General features: G+C 49.6%; 1 protein-coding gene across 1 annotated transcript in view; it reads right to left on the bottom strand.

Moving 5' to 3' along the window:
• The window catches only part of FANCA (FA complementation group A), a 49,394-nt gene that overhangs the window by 20,988 nt on the left and 7,045 nt on the right, over positions 1–21,361 (bottom strand). Inside the window, exons 4-20 of the mRNA XM_065899572.1 lie at positions 20,650–20,792; positions 20,464–20,559; positions 19,130–19,203; positions 16,089–16,201; positions 14,712–14,794; positions 14,352–14,385; positions 13,843–13,909; positions 12,378–12,490; positions 11,574–11,650; positions 11,166–11,307; positions 10,722–10,855; positions 9,358–9,468; positions 8,515–8,610; positions 8,362–8,421; positions 7,494–7,582; positions 6,818–6,878; positions 6,678–6,727 (exon numbers count right to left, since the gene is read on the bottom strand). Coding sequence (XP_065755644.1) covers positions 6,678–6,727; positions 6,818–6,878; positions 7,494–7,582; positions 8,362–8,421; positions 8,515–8,610; positions 9,358–9,468; positions 10,722–10,855; positions 11,166–11,307; positions 11,574–11,650; positions 12,378–12,490; positions 13,843–13,909; positions 14,352–14,385; positions 14,712–14,794; positions 16,089–16,201; positions 19,130–19,203; positions 20,464–20,559; positions 20,650–20,792 — 1,543 coding nt within the window. The remainder of the gene's footprint in view (positions 1–6,677; positions 6,728–6,817; positions 6,879–7,493; positions 7,583–8,361; positions 8,422–8,514; positions 8,611–9,357; positions 9,469–10,721; positions 10,856–11,165; positions 11,308–11,573; positions 11,651–12,377; positions 12,491–13,842; positions 13,910–14,351; positions 14,386–14,711; positions 14,795–16,088; positions 16,202–19,129; positions 19,204–20,463; positions 20,560–20,649; positions 20,793–21,361) is intronic.

A 21,361-nucleotide genomic window follows, 5' to 3' on the forward strand; every position in this document is an offset into this window, starting at 1 on the left:
AATATCTGATGGCAGAAATGAAACACTCAGTAAAAGAACTTGCAGATAAACTTGAAGAAATCTCTCAGAAAGGAGAGGAAAAAACAAAACAAAACAGATACGCAAAATAGGACAAAAGAGAAAAAAATCAGAAGACAATACAGGAGATCTAATACGTAAAACATAGCAGTTCTAAGAAGAAAAAGGACATAAAGAGGACACATCTGCAGTGAAATAAACCAAGTAGAAATAATCAGCGTCTGGGATTTGCTTCAAAATAATCCAGAATGCTGGGTGGGTAAGTGAGTTTGAAGGCTATAGATGAAACAAGATTGCCCATTTATTGATAACAAATCTGGGTGATAGATTCTATTCTGCTTTTCTGTCTTAAATTTTTCATAAAAAAAAGGTTTTAAGTATCCAAGAAAATCCCTTAGTACTGAAGGATATGAATTTCCAGAGTAAAAGGCCCACCATGTGCCCAGCCCAGAAATAAAATTAGACCCACAATGAAATACACTGCTATAAAATTTCAGAACACAGGGAACAAAGAAAAGGCACTACAGGCCTCCAGAAAGAAAAACACAGATTCCCATGCAAAGAGTCAGAAACTGTAAGTTTCTAACATCTCAGTCGCAACAATGGAAGCTAGAAGTCAAAGGAGTAACTCTTAACAATTTGAGGGAAAATAATTTCCAACTTAGATTTCTATACCCAAACTACCTATCAAATGTGAGGGCTAAATAAGGTGTCGAAAAATCTACCTCACACCCATCCTTTTGTAAGAAGCTTCAATAGGATGTTTTCCACCAAGACAAAGGAGTAAACCAAGAAAGAGGATGATCTCGGGCACAGAAAGGGGAAGCCAGCACAAGCCAGAGCAAAGGACGTCAGTCCCCAGGTGATGCTGAAGGAAGATACAAGGGTGACAGCAGTCTTAGAGGCATAACAAGCTGGTGGGTCAGAGTGAAGCAGGTCAGAAGGCTCTAGAAGAGATTTCCCAAAGATACAACCGTTGGGATACTTGATGATTCTGAACAAGAGAACATTTAGAAAACTGGCAGAGTTTCCAGTGAATCATGATATATACAAGGAAAACTAAGATAAAACAAAGATAATTATAAACTCCAGAGAAAACAGACAGTAACGATTCCTAATGATCAACTCTGAATACTGTTTAGATAGCCTTAAAAAACAGGGTTTTTTGTGGTTTTTTTTTTTTTTTTTTGCGGTATGCAGGCCTCTCACTGTTGTGGCCCCTCCCGCCGCGGAGCACAGGCCCTGGATGCGCGGGCTCAGCGGCCACGGCTCATGGGCCCGGCCGCTCCGCGGCATGTGGGATCCTCCCGGACCGGGGCACGAACCCGTGTCCCCTGCATCGGCAGGCGGACTCTCAACCACTGCGCCACCAGGGAAGTCCTAAAAAGCAATTTTTCAAAACCAACACAGGAAGGGCAGCTATGTGTATTGGTAAAGGAAAGAAAACTAAAACAGAAAAATTAATACCAAAATAATAATGTTATATGGAGATTCGGGGCGAAATATCGAAAAATCAGTTGAGTTGAAAATGCTTGTTTCCAGAAAGAAAGTGAAGTAGCAGGGATGGGTGAGGAGTGGCTATTTCTCTCTCTCTTTTTTTAAAAAATAAATTTTTAAATTTTATCTTATTTTTGGCTGCACTGGGTCTTTGTTGCTGTGCACGGGCCTTCTCTAGTTGTGGCGAGTGGGGGCTACTCTTCGTTGTGGTGAGCAGGCTTCTCATTGCAGTGGCTTCTCTTGTTGGGAGCACAGGCTCTAGGTGCTCAGGCTCAGTAGTTGTGGCACACGGGCTTCAGTAGTTGTGGCTCGTGGGCTCTAGAGCGCAGGCTCAGTAGTTGTGGCGCACGGGCTTAGTTGCTCCGCGGCATGTGGGATCGTCCCAGATCAGGGCTAGAACCCGTGTCTCCTGCACTGGCAGGCAGATTCTTAACCACTGTGCCACCAGGGAAGCCCCTGGCTATTTCTCTTAATAAACTTCATAGAAGTATCTGACTCTTTAATCTAACTTTAAAAAAAAAATTTATTCAAGTATAGTTGAATTACGATGTGTGTTAATTTCTGCTGTACAGCAAAGTGACCCAGTAATACATATATATATATTCTTTTTCATATGCTTTTCCAATATGGTTTATCACAGGATACTGAATATAGTTCCCTGTGCTATAAGTGGGACCTTGTTGTTTATCAATTCCATATATAATGGTTTGCATCTGCTAATCCCAAACCCCCACTCCATTCCTCCCCGTCCACACCCCTGCACTCCCCAGCAACAAGTCTGTTCTCTATGTCTGTGAGTCTGTCACTGTTTCATTTGTGTCATAGTTTAGATTCCACACATAAGTGACGTCATATGGTGTTTGTCTTTCTCTGTCTGACTTACTTCGCTTAGTATGATTATCTCCAGGTCCATCCATGTTGCTGCCAGGACTCTTTAATCTATATCTATATTTAACTCTGACAAAACTCTTTTTTAAAGATTAGAAATAAATATGTCAAAAAATTAGGGACTTCCCTGGTGGCGCAGTACTTGGGAATCCACCTACCAATGCACAGGACATGTGATCCCACATGCCGTAGATCAACTAAGCCCGTGAGCCACAACTACTGAGCCCATGTACCAAAACTACAGAAGCCCGCGCGCCTAGAGCCCATGCTCCTCAACAAGAGAAGCCACCGCAATAAGAAGCCCACGCACTGCAACGAAGAGTAGCCCCTGCTCTCCACAACTACAGATAGCCTGCGTGCAGCAACAAAGATCCAACGCAGCCAATAAAAAAAAAATTAAGAAGGTATACCATACAAATACCAAAAAAAAAAAAGCTGGTTTTAATAGCAGACAAAACAGAAATTAAGGTAAAAAGCCTAACAGAGACATTACATAATAACAAAGGGAAAAACACCCAGCAAGAGAAGCCTGTATTTTAACAATTACAAACTTTCTTGCAACAAGACAAATCTGACAGAATTATAAGGAGAAACTGACAAAATCACAACCACCTCCACAATAAACTGATAAACCAAAGACACAGAAAACTATTCAGGATACAGAAAACTTGAGAATAAGCACAATTTAACAGACAGACCCTACAGTCCCAAACTGAAGGACATGTGTTGTTTTCAAGGATGCGTGGAATGTCTGCAAATTCCAAGCAAATTCTGAAAGGAAGTCTTGACAAGTAGAAAAAACTCCATATAAAGTGAATCATATTCTTTGTGAAACATGCAATTAACACTGGAATTCAACAATAAAAACTCATGGGCAAACACCTAAATGTTTAAAATTTTTTTAAATTTACTTAAAACTAACTTACAAATTATGAGAAAATGATAGCACAATGGTTGAGTATTTACTTAGAACTGACCGACAGTGTAAGAACTACACATTGAAACTTTTGGAAGGCGGCTAAAGTGATATCTGGAGGTAAAACTTATTAAAATATGCCTGTTTTAAAACACAAGGAAAGTTATAAAACAATAAATTAAACCACCACTTTAAGAAGTTATAAAAAGAACAACATAGTAAAACCAAAGAAAACAAAAGGTAAATAATAAAGTTAAAATCTAAAAACAAATAGAAGATATTTTTTAAAACAGCAGGGAGGGGCTTCCCTGGTGGCACAGCGGTTGAGAATCCGCCTGCCAATGCAGGGGACATGGGTTCGAGCCCTGGTCCGGGAGGATCCCACATGCCGCAAAGCAGCTAAACCCATGCACCACAACTAATGAGCCTGCGCTCTAGAGCCCGCAAGCCACAACTACTGAGCCCGTATGCCACAACTACTGAAGCCCGCGCACCTAGAGCCCACGCTCCACAACAGTAGAAGCCACTGCAATGAGAAGCCTGCGCACCGCAACGAAGAGTAGCCCTGGCTCGCCACAACCAGAGAAAAACCCACGTGCAGCAACGAAGACCCAACGCAGCCAAAAATAAATAAATTTATTAAAAAAAAAACACAAAAGAGCAGGGAGGGGGCTTCTCTGGTGGCGCAGTGGTTAAGAATCCGCCTGCCAATGCAGGAGACATGGGTTCGAGCCCTGGTCTGGGAGGATCTCACATGCCACAGAGCAGCTAAACCCATTCACCACAACTAATGAGCCTGAAGTCTAGAGCCTGCGAGCCACAACTACTGAGCCCACGTGCCACAACTACTGCAGCCCGCGTGCCTAGAGCCCGTGCTCCGCAGCAGGAGAGGCCACCTCAATGAGAAGCCCCAACTCACCACAACTAGAGAAAAGCCCATGCACGGCAGCAAAGACCCAATGCAGCCAAAGATAAAAATAATAAAATAAATTTATTAAAAAAACCCAAAACAGCAGGAAGGACACAATATTAAAAGCTGGTTATGTGATAAAATTAATAAAACAGACAAGTCTTTAGGTAATGAATGAGTCATAACAAAAGGAAAAATTAACACTAGCATGAAAAAAATTTTAAGGTATGAAAAGTACAGATGAGGTAGACAAATTTTTTAAATCACAATAGAATATCATGAAAAATGATACATCGATAGATTTGCAAACTTAGATGAAACGGACAATTTTCTAGAAATATATATAAAAGCTAACTCGAGAATAAAAAAACCTGACTAAACCAATAACCATTCAAGAAACTGAGTCTGCAGCCAAAGTTTTGCCTCCACAAAAGACACCAGGAACAGATGATTTTGCAGCCAGATTTTACCCAACCTTAAGGGACACATGATCCCTGTGTGACAAACTATTTCAGGGGACAGGAAAGAGGGAAGGCTACCTGGTTCGTTCCATGAGGAACCAAATACCTTAATGACAAAGCAGCCAAGGGGAGTGTAACAGAATGAGACACAGATGCCTGAACCCTAAATAAAGTATCAGTAAACCAAATTCAGCCGTTCATAAAACAAAAAACTGTTACCAATTAGGGGGTATTCCAGGAACGCAAAGACAGTGGAAAAACCTATCAATGTAATTATCACATAGCCGATGACAGGAGAACAGCACAATCATCTTAAGGGTTGCCAAAAAAAAAAAAAAGCACGAATTCCTGCTAAAAGTCCTTCGCGAATTCACAGAGGGCACTCTTTTAATATGGTAAGGAGGATATATATATATATAGATAGATGGAAACACTCTAGAAGCAGTCCTGTTTCAGCCAGGGACAAGACGCGAGGCCAGCTCTCACTCCTACGAGTGCTCATTATACTAAAATCCTACCCGATACAGAGTGACAAACACCGAGAGGCATAATAATCAGACATGATCTTGTGGACAGCGTGACTGCATAGAAAATCTCACCACCCACCGGGAGTAAGTTCAACAGTTAACGGAGACAAGGGCACCTACACCTCAACAACAGCTGAGGAAGAAGCCAGAAAAGAACATGCAGTTCACAACAAAAGCTAGGTACCGAGTAGCAAGGCTGACAACAATTTACAAGAGTTTTATAAAGAAAAAACACAAAACACTAGTAAAAGACTTGAATAAACAAAGATGTACTGTGTTCCTGGAAGGAAAAACTCAGTACCATAATAAATCCAAATACCCTCAAGTTAACCTATAGAATCAATGAAATTGCACGCAAAATTTTCAAGCTTTCACGGAGATACAGCCAAGGGTGTTCACTGAAGCACCGCTAGCAGAACATAAACGTGAAGTAACCCAAGGGTCCAACTCCAGGGTGGTGAGTGCAACTATTTATTCCGCAGGCATGTGGCCTGCACCCAGGGGGGTGCGACGTGGCAGTCTGCAGACACAACAGAATTCCACACAGCATTAAACAAACCAGAGCACACGACCAGCGGGGGGAGTGAAAATGCAAGTCACAGAACAACACACACTGCTATCAAATCCACTTTGAAAACACACAAGAGCACACTGTGTGGCGTGTTTGTGTGTGGACATGATTTACAGTTACAAACATATAAAACAAAAGGATAAAAAATAGAGGAAAAATTTATGCACCAACTTCAGGATAATGACTTTCTTGGAGGAAAAGGGGAGGGGATCGGAGACCTGGGGTAAGATGTATCTGGACTATTTCAAGAAAAAAAAGGAAAGATAGCAAAAATATTAATGCGAATGGGGCATAGGGGTGTTTTTTTTTACTGGTCTCTTTACTTTTGGAATATCTTATGCCAAAAATAAATAGAAGTAAGGATCCCAGAGAATGGCCTAATCATAAGATGAAAAAGTTTATTTTTACTTTCTAGGCCCTTTATCTTTTCAATCTTCTCACAGGACCCATTACTTCCCATAAGACACTGGAAAACAGGGTTTATCGTTTTCTGTTTCTACCACCTCTCTGCTCCTGGAGGTCCTCAGTGTGAGCCGGGCGATGGGACCCCCGTTCTACACGTGGTCTCCACTCTCCCCAAATCATCACAGTGGAAGGCTTTCACCTCTCCCTTTTCCTTCTTTCCTTAAATTCTCCTCCTTTCCCAATGATTATGTAGCAAAAACACTATTTTCTTTAATTCCCAGCCTAATCATCCTAAAAGTTCATCGAAAAATGCTAAGTTGTGATATTCAGAATCAAAGAAATTTTCTTTTTAACATTTTAACCGACTAATTTTGAGCCAACTTTTTATAAGTAAAGCATACATGTGACAAAACACATTTCTCTACAGAAGAGCCACAGCTCCTTGCGCTGTTAGCCCCCAGACGAGCCGCGCTGCCATGCATACCTCCTCAGGGACTCTATGAGAGCGGCCCGGGAATCAGGGACCCTCGGGAGCTGAGAGGGAAGACAGGACTTGGGTGAGACGCCGACAGGGACCCCGCTCTCTGCCGACCCAGCCCCACGTTCACGGCGACGTGTACTGACCACTCGCGGTGTGAGCAGGGCGGGGAGAAAGTGGGACAGGTAGTAGGACCTCCGGAATATGCTGCAACAGAAAAGGCCAGGCTCAGGGGTGCCCCACCTCGACCACAGGACCCTCAGTGAGGGCAATGACCGTCCAGGGCCGTCCCTGCAGGCCAGAGCGTGGGCCACGTGGTGTCACGTTTCAAGGCTATGACATTATATCACGTTTTCAAGTTTTCTTTCCCACTGTTTTGGGACATTTCACACAAAGGGAACTCTGCTGGTGACCACCTGCACCCTGAGAGTCCGGAGGATTCCAGATGCACGGCCCTGGAGCCTGGGTTCGTCCGCGGCCACGAGGTCGACCGTGGGAGCTGGAAGCTGTGAGCGTTTCTCAGAGGCAAAGCCTTAAGAAAGCTACCCCACAGCTATCCCGTACTGGTAGCAACCAGAATTCAACGTGTTTTGGCGTCACACCAAATTCAACAAAATTTTGCTATTCAACTCCCTGTGCTGGCTTCACACGGTCACCGTTGAAGCATGAACAAGAAAAGTCATCGTGGCCACAGGGAGGGCCTGTCTGGTCCCTCTGAACAGTCTGTGCTGCGGGGCACCTGGGCTTTCCGCAAGGGAGCTCATGTCACAGCAGGGGCTCGGCAGCACCTGCCCACCAGCCCTTCCGGCAGCGTAACCCCACCTGGCCTCCAGGACGGCGGCGGGAATCTTCCCCGTGTGTTCAAACACCATGATGGCTTTCTCAACATCCTGGGCCGCTTGGCAGCGGGGCTGGCTCCAAGTGGGGAGGATGGAAAAAAACAGAAGATTTGAAAGCAAAGGCAGGAGCACAGCGGGGCCACGGTTCTGTGGTCGGGCGAGAGGCATGACAGAGCAAGCGGACATGCAGACAAACGCCCTGATACCAGCAAAACCACAAGGAGGGATCAGCTTGCTGCCCTGGCCCCAGAGAGCTCAGCACCTCTGGGGAGCCACAGCCACCCCCAGGTTCCATCTGTCTGTGCACTCCACCCCGCTCCCTACTGCCCTTCTGGGAGAGACAAGGATCCCAATGCAAGATTTTCAGGTGGGAAGGTGCCAAGACCTAATTTTTGAGATTTAAAAAAATTATGAAATGGCAACTTGTGAACAGCGATAAACCTTAAATAGAAAACTTAAAGTATTCGCCTAACAGTCCAACAGCCAGGGCTCTCCAGAGACTCGCAACTTTGAAGAGTGTCTTAGGAAAGCACACACACACCGCATATGGCCATCCGACATTCGGTCTACATAAATATAGTTCACACTTTTTTCTGTAATTCCTAGAAGAACATGACACCGCCCTTCCCCAACTGTTTTACAGACCACTTTGTCCGTGAAACCACGGGAAGGGGGACCTCCTGGAAGAAGCATCCCTGTAAAAGGTGACCCTCGCTGCTGCTCTGAAGAGTGTGGATACGAACGGACAAGCCCTGGAGCATAGCTCACCCCGGCTGCCGCACACGGACCGGGGCCCAGACAGAAAAGGCTCGGACACGCAGAGACGCTCAGCGACAAGCCCGGGACATTACCTCCGTGACGTCCCCAGCTGAAGACAAATCCTCATAGAGCCCCATGTTTTCTACAGAAACCTGCAAAGACACGGGCGCATGTGAGCACCCAGATAGGCACTGGCCTCCGTGGAGACAGAGGAGGGGCAGGCAGCAGGGGAGGCTGGGACTCGCCTTGAGGTCGGCCAGGCGCGTCCTGGCCAGCGCCACGTAGTCGGTGAGGAGGGTGCGGTACTTGCTGGGAACCAGTGGCGGGTGGAGGATGTGCACCTGCGGGCAGAGGGCGGAGCAGGTCCATCAGCCCGTCAGCTGTCCTGACTTTCTGGGGGAGACACTCGGACTGACGGCAACAAAGTTGAAGAATTAGCCAAAGACCCCAGGGCCACAGCTGGAGGTGGGACAGACGGAGTCCTGGGTGAGGGTCTCGGCACGGGGCCGGGAGGGGCGGCAGGGACTGAGATGCACGGGGAGACCAGACTCCAGGCTGCGTGAGTTACGTCACGTGTATTCTTTGAAATGAAATACGCATTTCTTAATTCAAGAAAGAAGGTGAGATTCACCTTCCAAGTGCCCTACCCCTCAAAGCGGATGCTGGTTACGGTCATCTGATTACAGAAGAAAGCTCCCTGCAAGGCACCTTCTAATCCTGAGACTAATGCACGTGGTGACAGAGAACGTAAACTGGAGCGTGAAGTCTTCCACTCCCGGAAGGAACGTCCACAGCCTCTAGGGGCAGATGCTTCCAGGTATATAAAAGTATATTATTTTTAAAAACCAACCATGGGACCCAGGGCACTCGCTGGCTTCGGTGTCCGTGGTAGGGGCCCCTTTCCATGCAGGCACCAGGCCCCCTTTGCTCACTCACCAGCTTCTAGGACCACATGCGGCCGGTTTCTGGGCATTTACTATAAGAAACATGCCTCCCCAGAAGTGCACCAACACCCCAGGATGGCGTCTGCATTCTGTGACTGTCACTTGTGGGGCTTCCCTGAGCCGAACGTGCTGCCGGCCTCTCACCTGCAGGTACCGCGGGGCCTCGAAGGGCACGAGGTCAGACAGGAACTTGAAGAGGAAGACCAGCGCCTTCTTGCTGGAGCCGTGGAAGCCCCTTGCGCTCCCGAAGGCGGCCTGTGGGGAGAATGGGCATGAGGTGGGGGCGACGGGAGGACCTGCCGTGTGGTGGCCGTGGCTACATCCCGGCCTCAAAAACAGCAGAAAAAGGGAAGCAAAGCCATTTCAGTTCATTTGTTTTTAGGACGGCATGGCTGTGGCCTAGCTAAACAGATGGACTGAAAATTTATTTTAAAAATTACAAATATATTGCTGCAGAAAATGGTAAATATGGTGCCTTTCTATGAACATTAGGGACAGGATTTGTTAACCACCCGGCGAGAGTCCCTCCTCACAGGTGAATTCAGTCCACTCCAGCTCCAAGCCCGTGTGAGCGGATGAGATCCCTGCAGGGGTGGGCCCTCGGGCAAAGTGCCCAGGCCACAGCGGGACAGTGGACTCTTACAGAACCCAGGGCACCCAGGGGTGCCTGGGGGTGCCCAGGGCAGGGAGGTTCTGACGAGGTGTCGGCCCTGAATATGTCCCCGTGAGCCTGCAGAGACCAGCACTCGCCCCACGACAGCCACAAGAGGCCCACCTGCAACACCGCGAGGCCCACGGAAGCTCCTCGTCCAAAGCATACCCTGTGGCTCTTCTTAACAATCGTGCCGTCAGACGACAGGCACAGAGTCATCGGAACGAGCACACAAGGCCAACAGCACTGGACCTACACTCGGAGCACCGAGTGGACCCTGGTAAGTCCCTCAGTGTCAGGACTGTGGACGCAGCCACCGAGTCCACGTGCGTCCAGCAGGAGCCCCTGGCCCGCTGTGTGGAGCTGGGGGAAGCACGGGGCCAGGAGGGAGCTTCATTCCGTGAAAGAAAGAACCACGCCCACCATCTCTACGGCACACCAGGCACAGAGCCCAGTGGATGCAGAGAGAGGCGGGCTCTCCAAAGAGGCCACAGCTACACCACCCAAAGCTTCTGCAAAGAACAGGGCTCGTAAACCCAAATCCACACACGCCCAACCGTCAAAGCTGATGTCCCAAAGATGCCCCCCAGGCTCGGCCAGGTTCAGCAGCCTGGGAAGAGGGGCAAACAGGCGCAGGTGGAGGGAAACAGGGAAGAGAGGAGGGCGCTCCCCGACAGACGTGAAACCAATCAGAGCGCAGCACACTGTGCAAAAAAAGGCAGCTGTGTTCGCTTTCACCCTTTCCTGCTGGATTTCACTCATTTTCTCGAGAGAGACGGCAGGAGGCTCAATGAGGCAGATGGGAATCTGAGCAGCCTCGGCAGAGCCGACCCCAGCGGGAGCGCAGGCGGCTCACCTGGAACCAGGCGGCATAGGACGGGAAGGCAGCTGGGCCCTCCAGCGCGGCCTGCCGTGCAACCAGGAACGCCAAGACCATGCTGTCCAGGTCACAGCTCTCGAATGCATGAGTCAGCAAACGCGACACCCAACCTAGGTGAGAACAGTGGCATGGCTGTGGACGGGGACTGGGGCGGGGGTGCGGGGGCAGGCAGGACAGTCTGCTCACCCAACACCGACCCCCAGGCCCTGGGTGGCGGCCCACACGCAGCCGAGCAGCGGGTACACAGGCAGGCCGACAGCAGAGGGCGGTCCAGAGGGCACCGGCTGGGTAGGCAGGAAGGGCTTCCATCCTCACTGAGCCAGACACGGCGATTCCGCTCGCAGGCTCGCGCCAACGCCGGTCCACGGATCACACGCACACGCATGCACGGAACACAACGGGGCTCCCATCCCCACGCACCATTAACGAGCTGCTGTGCGTCTGGCAAGCAGATCACCAGTGTGGACACGCAGGACAGCACGTGCTGCCAGTTCACCTCCTGTGTCTCCAGAACCTCTTGCAAGTGGCCCACCAGCTCCTCTGGGCTCAGGATCACGAAGAGCTGAAACCGAAGCGTCAAAGCTGGACCCCCACTCCCTCCCACTCCGCATCGGACCCAGCCTAGACTCGAGACGCCTGCCCTCCTGACCCCCACGGCCAGCAGTGGCTGCAGGGAGTCCTCATCTGAGGACAAGGTGCTTTGCCCAAGTGAAAAGTTCAGTCTCTGGACCCGGACGGTGGTCCAGCCGTGGACGGCCGTGGCTGTGGCATCTCCTGGGACCCACAGAGCCCGTGCAGCAGGTCTTGGACCCCACCCTGTGCACTTACCCTACGGTACAGGCCACTGAGCAGAGGCGAGGTCCTTGCAAAGCTCCACTCTCTCTGTATCTGAACAGCGTCGGAAACTTCATTCAGGAGGAAATACACATAATGTCACATCAGTAATCATCAAAAAGTTCAGTATCAACAAAGTACCTTGTTTTAATTTGCACTTTTCCAAATGTATGTGAACTTCACCATTTCCCCATTTTCCAGCCATTTTTTTACATCATGAACTGTCTGTCTTTGGTAATCCTTGATCATATCTGCTATAAATATCCTCCAACCCATCAGTTACACTTTAATTTTGCTGCTTTTAAACTTTCACTAAGAATAAGCAGTCAGTGAGGACGTGTTGAAAGGACACAGTTGGAAAGCATTCATCAGCCAGGCCGGGGCTTCCGTGCGCCCCTGGACACAGCACCACAGAGAAGGCACCATGAGGAGCCTCGCGGACCGCCCAGCCCTCACGGGACAGTGCGTCAGGCAGAAGATGACTCGGGTGGCGGACACCCTTCAGAAAGCCATGCACCCACACAGAAAATGCTGACGTGAGCCGCAGAAACAGAACCTTGGAATTCACAGTACGAGCACTGTTTTAAAAACCTATCTAGAAAGACAGGAAGGGCTTCATATTAAAGATATTCTACTTTGGCAATAATGGATGACGCTTCTTTAATTCTAAATTTTCTTTACGGGAAAGTGTTGCTTTCAAACGAGAAGATATTTAATGACAAACGGACTGTCCTCCCAGCATTAACATCCGTGGCCCGAGCTTCTGTCAAGGGAGGCACCCAGGGCACCAGGACCCACCTTTCAGCACAGGCTTGTGGGTGAGGATCTGGGTCAGAGTGTGACAGAAGAACCTCTTTGGAGACTCGGTTGAAATCACACTTCCGTACATGTGTCCGCTGAACACTCCGAACCTGCAGACGCAGCAGAGGGTCTCAGGGGAGCAGACCCCTGCAGGCTTCCGCCACTCAACAGTGTCCGCACCCGACAGCGGCACCTCACGCACGAGGAGCGGCTCGCTGGCAGAGCAGCCAGGGACCTGCAGGCCCCCGACTCCAGACCCCCAGCTCAGGCTCACAGGCTGGCCCTGCCCACGCTTCCCCAGCCAGGCCTGCAGCCAGGCGGCCGTGCCTCAGATGGAAATGGAATCCAGGGGAGCGTCGCTTCAACAGGACAGAATCAAAGGCAATGGAGTCGCTGTCACACGGACAAGCTAGAAGGTCAGAGTGAGGTCACAGGAGGCTGGGCCTCGCAGGAGGTGACGGAGGCCACGGTGACGACAGCCAGTGGCTGGACCCAGGCCCAGCACAGCCGCAAAGCCTCAGTCTCCCCATCTGTGAAATGGGAACCAGAGGTGGCAGGGCCATGGTTCCCACTGAGCACCTGATCCTGCCCCGGCACGTGGAGGCTCTCAACCCCACCCGGAGCCAAGGACGTCCTTCTCCCGACAGGAGAAGCAAGAAAAGGAGAGGGAGCAGGATGTCACTGACAGGTCAGGAGGGACAAAGGGGGAGACCGGGGCCGACAGCAGGGTGTCATGATCAGCCCCACCCGACCCCTCAGGGGAGAGAATCCGGGGCCCTAGCAGCCACATGAACTGCCCATGTCACACGTGCAGTGCGGAGGCTCCAGGCAGGATGGCCACCCAGATTGGGAGGGGACGTCTGACTCTAAGTGCTGGCAACTAAATAAAAATCGTGAAAAGTCGTGATCTGACTCTCGGGACAAGTCTGAGCACGGACTCAGCACATCGTGAACGTGCATAAAACATAGAACAGAGCAGTGTTTTACATGCTGATGAGTAAAGTCCTCACCCAGCAGGTTTGAGGACGATTAAAGTAATCGTGGAGAAGAGGTAATCAGCAAAATAATGGAAAAATGGAAAGAGTGGCAAAGCCTGGAAATGCTGGGAAATCTCCTGGCTTCCCAGGACAGAGCCAAGGTCCAGGTGGCCTCACCCCAAACCCGACACCCCAACGTTCGGTCCCCAAGTACCTGGATGCGCCTCCACAGAACCAAGGAGAGCAAGCGGAGGGTCCTGCGGGGGCAGGCATGACAGGCAAGGTCTCCCTGGCTGGGACCCCTCAGACCCCCTCCCCTCAGACCCGGAGGTGGCATGGTTCCCACAGGAAGGGCCTCATCTTCAGAGGACTTCTAGTGCTTTCCAGCTCCTGATGTCACCACAATGGCAAAGGATCACTGGGCCTTCGGGGGCGACCAGCATTCCTGGCACCACTCAGCCGGCAGGCCCACCCCCAGAACTTACCAGCAGCTCACTGCCTTGTGTGCTGCGGACCCCTCCTGTATCCCGGCCGCCAAAGCTTCGAGCGCGGCTGAGGCAGAAAAGAGACATCAGCACAGCATCACCGTCCATCATAAACAGCCCCGACCAACTGCTTCTGGGCAAGTCAGGTAACGGACACCTTGCCATCACAGGCCTCCTAGGCCCCCGAACCCCCCGACGCACAAGCCCTGCAAGATCCCAAGTGTCTCAGTGGTACCAGACTTAAGCCTTGAAAATCAAGCACAATATGTAGGCAAGAAAATGCTTCCCTAATGAACCATTCAACTGGTCACCTCTGCTGCTCTGGAGATCAAGTGTGAAGCCACCAAAACTGACAGCAGGAGAGAAACAAGCAAGTTGGTGAGTTTAGACCCAATCACGACCGTGAAAGAGGCCTCCCCGGAGCAGCACTGAGCTGCAAAGGCGGCGAACCACAGGAAGTCCTAAGCAGCAAGGGAGGCCATTGGCCACCCGGCCACAGAGCCACTCACAAGCCAGCATCCTCTCGAGAACAGCGACGGCCACCTGCGGGGACAGAACGCTGCAGTTACACAGCAGCACAAGCGAGCAAGCCGTCACCCCAAAGTAAAGCAAGACTCGACTTTACAAAGAGCTCATCTCCAGACTCCCCCTCAGGCATGGCCCAGGATCTGGGCCATGGGGAGGCCTTTACCCTCAAGAGCTGTGGGGGAGAGACCACACCGTCCAGGCCCGTGCCCGTGCCCTCACATCTGCACTCAGGGAGCGCCCTGTGGTGACAGCAAAGCGGACTTCCCCGTATAGAGCTGACAACTACAGCGTGGGCCTCTCGTGCTGCAGCCGCTGCCCCACGAGGCCCGGTGTCCTCCTACCTGGGACATCCACTCCGGGTCCACGGTTCCTCTCACATCCGCGTTCTTCTGGAATCCCCTCGAAACAAGCATTTGCACAAAATCTGAAACCCACAAAACCAAAGCATTTACATACACTGTGGTCTCTGAACAGCTGTGAATCACACAGACCACCAGCTTCAGAGGGGCCGGCAGAGTGAGGACCTGCATGGAGCTGAGAGGACACCGGCTCCTGGCCCCAGGGAGCCCACCGACCACACCACTGAACCCAGCCAAGGACAGCCTCTTCCCCGAGCCACACTCTATGCGAAAAGGAAACACAATCCATCAAGTTTATAGGTAGGATTTTCTCACTGAAAACAAAAAAGTATCTACTAAGGGTTTTACGTGGCCTTCCTCTCAGCCAATCTCCTACACCAACCATACAAGGACGGTTCTAGGGCTCGGAAGCATCACACTGTGGGAAATGAGGCAGGAAATGGACTCATAACTTCTGAAAAGGTTACGACCTTTTCAGGTCGTAAAATTAAAAAGATTTTGTCAAATTTCAATTTAAACTTAATCTGGGACCAGATTACAGGATTCAGGAATTGGAAATAATGCACATCACCAAGAAAGTTTTAGGAAAAAGGAATGCACCTTTTGCAAAGAAAAACAGTCCACAAGCCAACTAACGGTAGGGAACCCCTCCCATCTAGGTTTCCGTTTACTTGTGGACTGCATTCCTTCGGTATGTGTGACAGCGAGCCTGCTGACTCGGAGAGAAAGGGAAGGTGACAGAAGAACAGGGTGTGGCGCTGCCCAGGTGTCCACAGCAGGGCAGCCCTGCTCACCCACAGTCCCCACATACAAATAAGGATTCCTGCCCAAGCTCCCACTTTGCTTCTCCTGGGCACCTTGTAAAACCACCGCCTAGAATTGAGCCGTGGAAAGCCAGTGGCCACCATACAAGCACTGGTGCCTTCTGCTGTGCTCTCTCCTGCTCGCTTGTGACCTGGACGGAGGACGGCCCATCCCCAGCTCCCTGGGATATGTAAATAACCAATCTGTGACCCTACGTCCTTTGCGCATTGTCTAGGAACTGCGTCTTCAGTCAAATCAGCCCTGGACTCTCGCTTCCCCAAAGTGGGAGCTGGGATGCCGGGGGAGCCACCTACCTCTGCTAGCAGGTCACAAGGTGCACATCCTTAACACACCAGCTCCGGCCCAACCCATCGGGTCAACAAGCTGACATTTCCACAACTCAAGTTCCATGCAAACCCACGACAGGTACGGACTGCAATGCCTTCCTGTTGGAGTGTGTGGGCCGCTCTGCTTCCCACAGATCGTCACAGCAGAAAGCATTCCCACTGGTCTAAAGCAATTGTACCCAGGAACCCACCTCTGCCGTGAACTTACCAGCAAGCATAGCCCTGGCGACGTCTGCGTGCTGACAGGGTGCCTCTGTCTGCTCACACAGCAGGCGCAGGTCCCTGGAGAGCCAGGCCACCACGGCCTGAGAGTCGGCATGGCTGGGGGCACAAGCACACAGTTCACCTGACCCCCTTATTCCACTTTCTTTCACACTCACTCTACTGACAGCGACCTAGCGACTACCTCAGCCTTCCCATCCCAAGCCACAACAGGGCCAGCAGATGTACAAGGGGCATCAGGAATGGCTGCCACTGATGTTAAAAATCATCCCTTTTGGGCTTCCCTGGTGGCACAGTGGTTGGGAGTCCGCCTGCCGATGCGGGGGACGCGTGTTAGTGCCCCGGTCCGGGAAGATCCCACATGCCGCGGAGCGGCTGGGCGCCTGAGCCATGGCCGCTGAGCCTGCGCGTCCGGAGCCTGTGCTCTACAACGGGAGAGGCCACGGCGGTGAGAGGCCCGCGTACCGCAAAAAAAAAAAAAAAAAAAAAAAAATCACTTTTTTCAAATAGTTTATTTATTTGGAGTAGCTTACTATTCTTGGGGGAAAAAAGAAATTTCAGTAATTATAAATAGCGAGAGCAGCGATAATGGGCTCTAGACGTCAGCAAGGCAGCAGCCCTGCAGGACAGTCCTTGTCTGGGCACAGAGCGGGGTGGGGGAGCCCTCACCTGTCACATTTGTATTTCCCTGGAGAATAAGGATGATGAGCATCTTTTCATGTGCTTGGCTATTTGTAAATCTTCTTTAGAGAAATGTCTACTGAAATCCTTTGTCCATTTTTTAATTGGATTATTTTTCTTCTTGTTGAAGTTTAAGAATTCTTTTATTCTAGATACTAGGGTTCTTATCAGATATGTGATTTGCAAACAATTTCTATGCATTGTCTTTTCGTTGTTTCGATAGGGCCGACACACTAAAGTTTTAAAACTTGATGAAGCCTAAATGATCCATTTTTTCTTTTGTTGCATGAGTTTTCGGTGTCATATCCAAGAAACCCCTGCCTGATCCAAGGTCATGTAGATTTACCCTCAGATCTTCTTCTAGGAGGTTTATGGTTTTAGCCCTCAGGTTTAGGTCTCTGATGCACTGAGTTAGTTGCCATCTGTAGTGTGAGGTAGAGTCCAACACCACTCTTTTGCATGTAGATGTCCAGTGGTTCCAGCACCATTGTTGAAAAGACTGTTTTTCCCCATTAAATGGTCTTAGCACCGTTGTCAAAAATCAACTGACCATAAATGTGTGAGTTTACATCTGGATCCTCAATCCTACTGTTTATCTATATGTCAATCCTTATGCCAGGACTGCACTTTCTTGATAATTACAGTCTTGTAGTAAGCTCTAAAAACCGGATGTGTGGGGAATTCCCCGGCATCCCAGTGGTTAGGACTCCACACTTCTACTGCAGGGAGCACAGGTGTGATCCCTGGTCGGGGAACTAAGATCCTGCATGCCTCACGGCATGGCCAAAAATAATTAACTAATTAATTAAAATAAAAACAGGATGTGTGGGGCTTCCGTGGTGGCGCAGTGGTTGAGAGTCCGCCTGCCGATGCACGGGACACGGGTTCGAGCCCCGGTCCGGGAAGATCCCACATGCCACAGAGCAACTAAGCCCGTGCGCCACTACTACTGAGCCTGCGCTCTAGAGCCCGCGAGCCACAACTACTGAGCCCAAGTGCCATAACTACTGCAGCCCGCACACCTAGAGCCCATGCTCTGCAACGAAAAGCCACCACAATGAGAAGCACGCACACAGCAACGAAGAGTAGCCCCGCTCACCGCAACTAAAGAAAGGCCTCGTGCAGCAACGAAGACCCAATGCAGCCAAAGATGAAAATAAATAAATTTATTAAAAACAAAAAAAAAGTCTATTGCTTAATTCCCAATATTATGGATTTCCCAAATCTTCTTGTTGATTCTATGCAGTTCTTTTGTGACTTGAGAACACGCTGTGTATGGTTTCAACCCTTGTAAACTTACTCCAGCCTGGCTTATGGCCTGAAGCGGGTGGCCTCCCCTGGCGCTGGGCACCGCCGGGTGGGGCGCTCCGCGGGCACCAGCTGCGAATGCTGCTCTCTCTCGTCTCCGGTCGTTGCTGGTCTGAGCAGGTGATCCACCCGTTACTGAAAGTGGGGGACTGAAGGCTCCAATGACCACAGTTGAAAGTCCATCTCTCCCTCCAGTTGTCAGGTTTTGCTTCATGTATCTGGAGCCCTGACATCAGGCATGTATGCTGGGAGATACGGTTTTCACGCAGTCAAACTGATCAATCTTCCACGACTTCTGGATGTGACCCACGTGTCATGCTGCCACCGGTTTCAATACAACATTTTCAACTGTGCTTGACAGTTCCCCAAACTAGACACCGTCTGTTTTCCCTGACCAGAGAATAAACACGTAAACCTCCAGCCTTCTGTCGACCAGGGGAGGACTGACTGCCTGGCTGCCTAGAGCAGAGAAGACAATCCACCCACAGCTCCATATGCTCCTCACGTGTGTGCTCAGTCAGCTCGTCCTGAGCCCCCTCCCCTTCACCCCCTCACCCAGAGGCACCGGGCGCCACTGCACCGCCTGCTCACTTGCTAAGTCATTCACCACCCGTCCCTCCGCCTCCTGCTTCTCCTCCCCTAGACTCTCCCAACCTTGTGGGGTTATTCCTTTTATAAAACCCCCTCTCTGACTGCTGGTGGGATTTCAGGAGGTAAGAGTTGCACACATTCTATCAGCCATATTTACCTGAATGTCTCTTTTTTAGCTTTTAAAAATATTTTATCGCACTGTACATCTTATACAAAGAAAACATTACCAAGTCTGTGCATGATGAAGACTTCAATTATAACAAATGTTCTCTTTAAATAATAAAGCAACTGCTTCTCTAGGTGATTTTTGGCTTTACATATAAATAAATCATACTAAATTAGAAAAAAATAAATCACGTAATATTAATTAAATTTCATGTTACATAAAATTTTAATTTTTAACTTAAATGTTCGATTTAGTTTAATGGTAAATAATCACTGGTATACCTTTCCAGCAGCTCTTGGAGGCTTACAATGTTTTGAACGTGAAGGCGCCACACAGCTTCAAGCAGCAAAGAATTCTGCAGAAAATGACAGGAACTATGAGTCAGTCCTTCACGCACACATTTTCCTACAAGACGTTCAGCCTGTGTGCTTAAGCACGTGCTCTCCTGAAAACCAAGCCTCTCAACACTCACATCACCACCTTCACCCCGCCCCCCCGCCACTGCAACCAGGTTCAGGCTCAGGCTTGCTCTCTGCCCAGCCTCTAGCTTAGTCCACTTCCAGGCCTTTCTCCACTATGGCCAACACAAGATTCCAAAATGTAACTGGCCAGGCCAATCTCTCCTCTTCTTTAGAACCCTTTCTGTGGCTCCTCGCAGCTTTCAGGACAAAGTTCAGACTCTTGTCTGTCCTCCCAGGGAGGCCCTCCAGGCTACAGCACTGATGTGCCCACCCCCTCGAACAAGGAGCCCCCGTCGGACTCGGCCCCAATGCCCACAGTGCCCTCCTCTTCACCCAGGAACTCACCCAGGAACTTCCTTCCAGGAAGCCCTTCCTAACCACCCAATCAGCCATGGCCGCCCACTCTTCTCTGCTACCTGCAAACACCAGGGCCATTTAGCTAGTTACCAACGGGCGCAGGGGCCATACCAACGCCTGATAGTCAACTGAGCTCTACACTGTATGCTGGATAAAAGGGGGGAAAAAAACCATGAATGCACCATCATCTTGGTTTTCTTCTTTCCTTCTCCTATATACTTAACTGATCTCATTTAGTAACTAAGCAATAGCTTTGAAGTGTTCAAAAATCAGTAAATCAACTACACTCCAACATAAAATTAAAATTAAAAAAAAATCTATAGGCCTACTGAATTCAAAATGTTTCAAATCAGAACAGATGAGGGAATTCCCTGGCAGTTCAGCAGTTAAGACTCCACTTGCTCCCAATGCAGGGGCCCGAGTTCAATCCCTGATAGGGGAAATAAGATCCCCAAAGCCACGCAGCACGGCCAAAAAAAAGAGAAGGATTTTAAATCACATCTTTCTAGTTTACTATGCTACCCTGGGAAATCGTTCATCATAATATACCTAAGAAAGCAAAGCATGATGTTTCTGTGCATAGTCTGTTCTAATAAATATTACTAATGAGGGGTGAATATTGACAAACATGGTGATTGATGGGCCTTCTTTCCCATCCACAGAGGCACCCCAGTCTCTGTAATTAATACGATGCTTGCTGGAATTCCTAACAAAACCTGGGGATTTTACTGGCTCCAGCAAAATCAACAGAACACTGCTTGAAAACCCTAGAGTCAGAGTTACAATCTCAACTTTACCTGTACTTTCCATAATTCTTGACAGAAGGAAAGACGGGAGAACATGCTTTGTGCTAATAAATTCTGCGCGATCTCAAACAAGGAAGACAGTTTCTTCTGAAAAGAGAGATTAAATCTTTTCTAAGAAACAGTATTAAATGTCCAACTTTCCCAAACAGCTGAATAGCAACTCGTGCTGTGTCTTACCCTCTGGTCCGGTGTCAGCAGCACCTTGGGAGGGGGCACCGCATCTGCCTCACAGACCCGCACGAGGCCAGAGGCCACCACCTGGCTGCACAGGACAGCCACTGGAACACCCAGCTGTGCGGCTTGGTCGCGCAAAGCAGAGCCTTAAAGATGAGACAAAACACAGACACACACAACAAAATGTACAACTGAAGCAGATTGGTTAAATGCCTTCTCCGAAGCTCTAGCACCACAGAAAATTGCCTTTTGAAGGGGAGAAGAGATCTGGGGGGAAACATGAGGTATGAAAGTAAGACAACTTCAGTCTGATTGAAGAAGCTCACGAGAATCAGGGCAGCACCTGAAGCCCATGGTTGCAGATACACATCTGTGCGTTTTGTATGACAAAAACAAGGGAGCTTGGCAGATACATTCTGACCAAGAACTTTAGCAACTCTTTCCAAAGGAGCACAATAAATTGGGAACTTTTAACAAATTCCAGTTTTTTATAGTTACCACTCCCACAACCGTACGATGATGTTTGACTGGACACGGGTCTGGCTTCCTGATGCCAGCCACACACATGGCAGGCATCGCGTGCCACAGATGTGCCGGTCCCTGGGCTGCCAGGTGGAAGCTGGGCCCACAGGCAGCCACCTGCCCCCTGAGGACCAGCCCCTGGTCTGCACTCAATAAAGAGAAATGCTGTGCAGCCTGGAAATAGATGATGCCA

Source organism: Phocoena phocoena, chromosome 20, assembly GCF_963924675.1.
Source record: "Phocoena phocoena chromosome 20, mPhoPho1.1, whole genome shotgun sequence".
NCBI classification, from domain to species: Eukaryota; Metazoa; Chordata; class Mammalia; order Artiodactyla; family Phocoenidae; genus Phocoena; species Phocoena phocoena.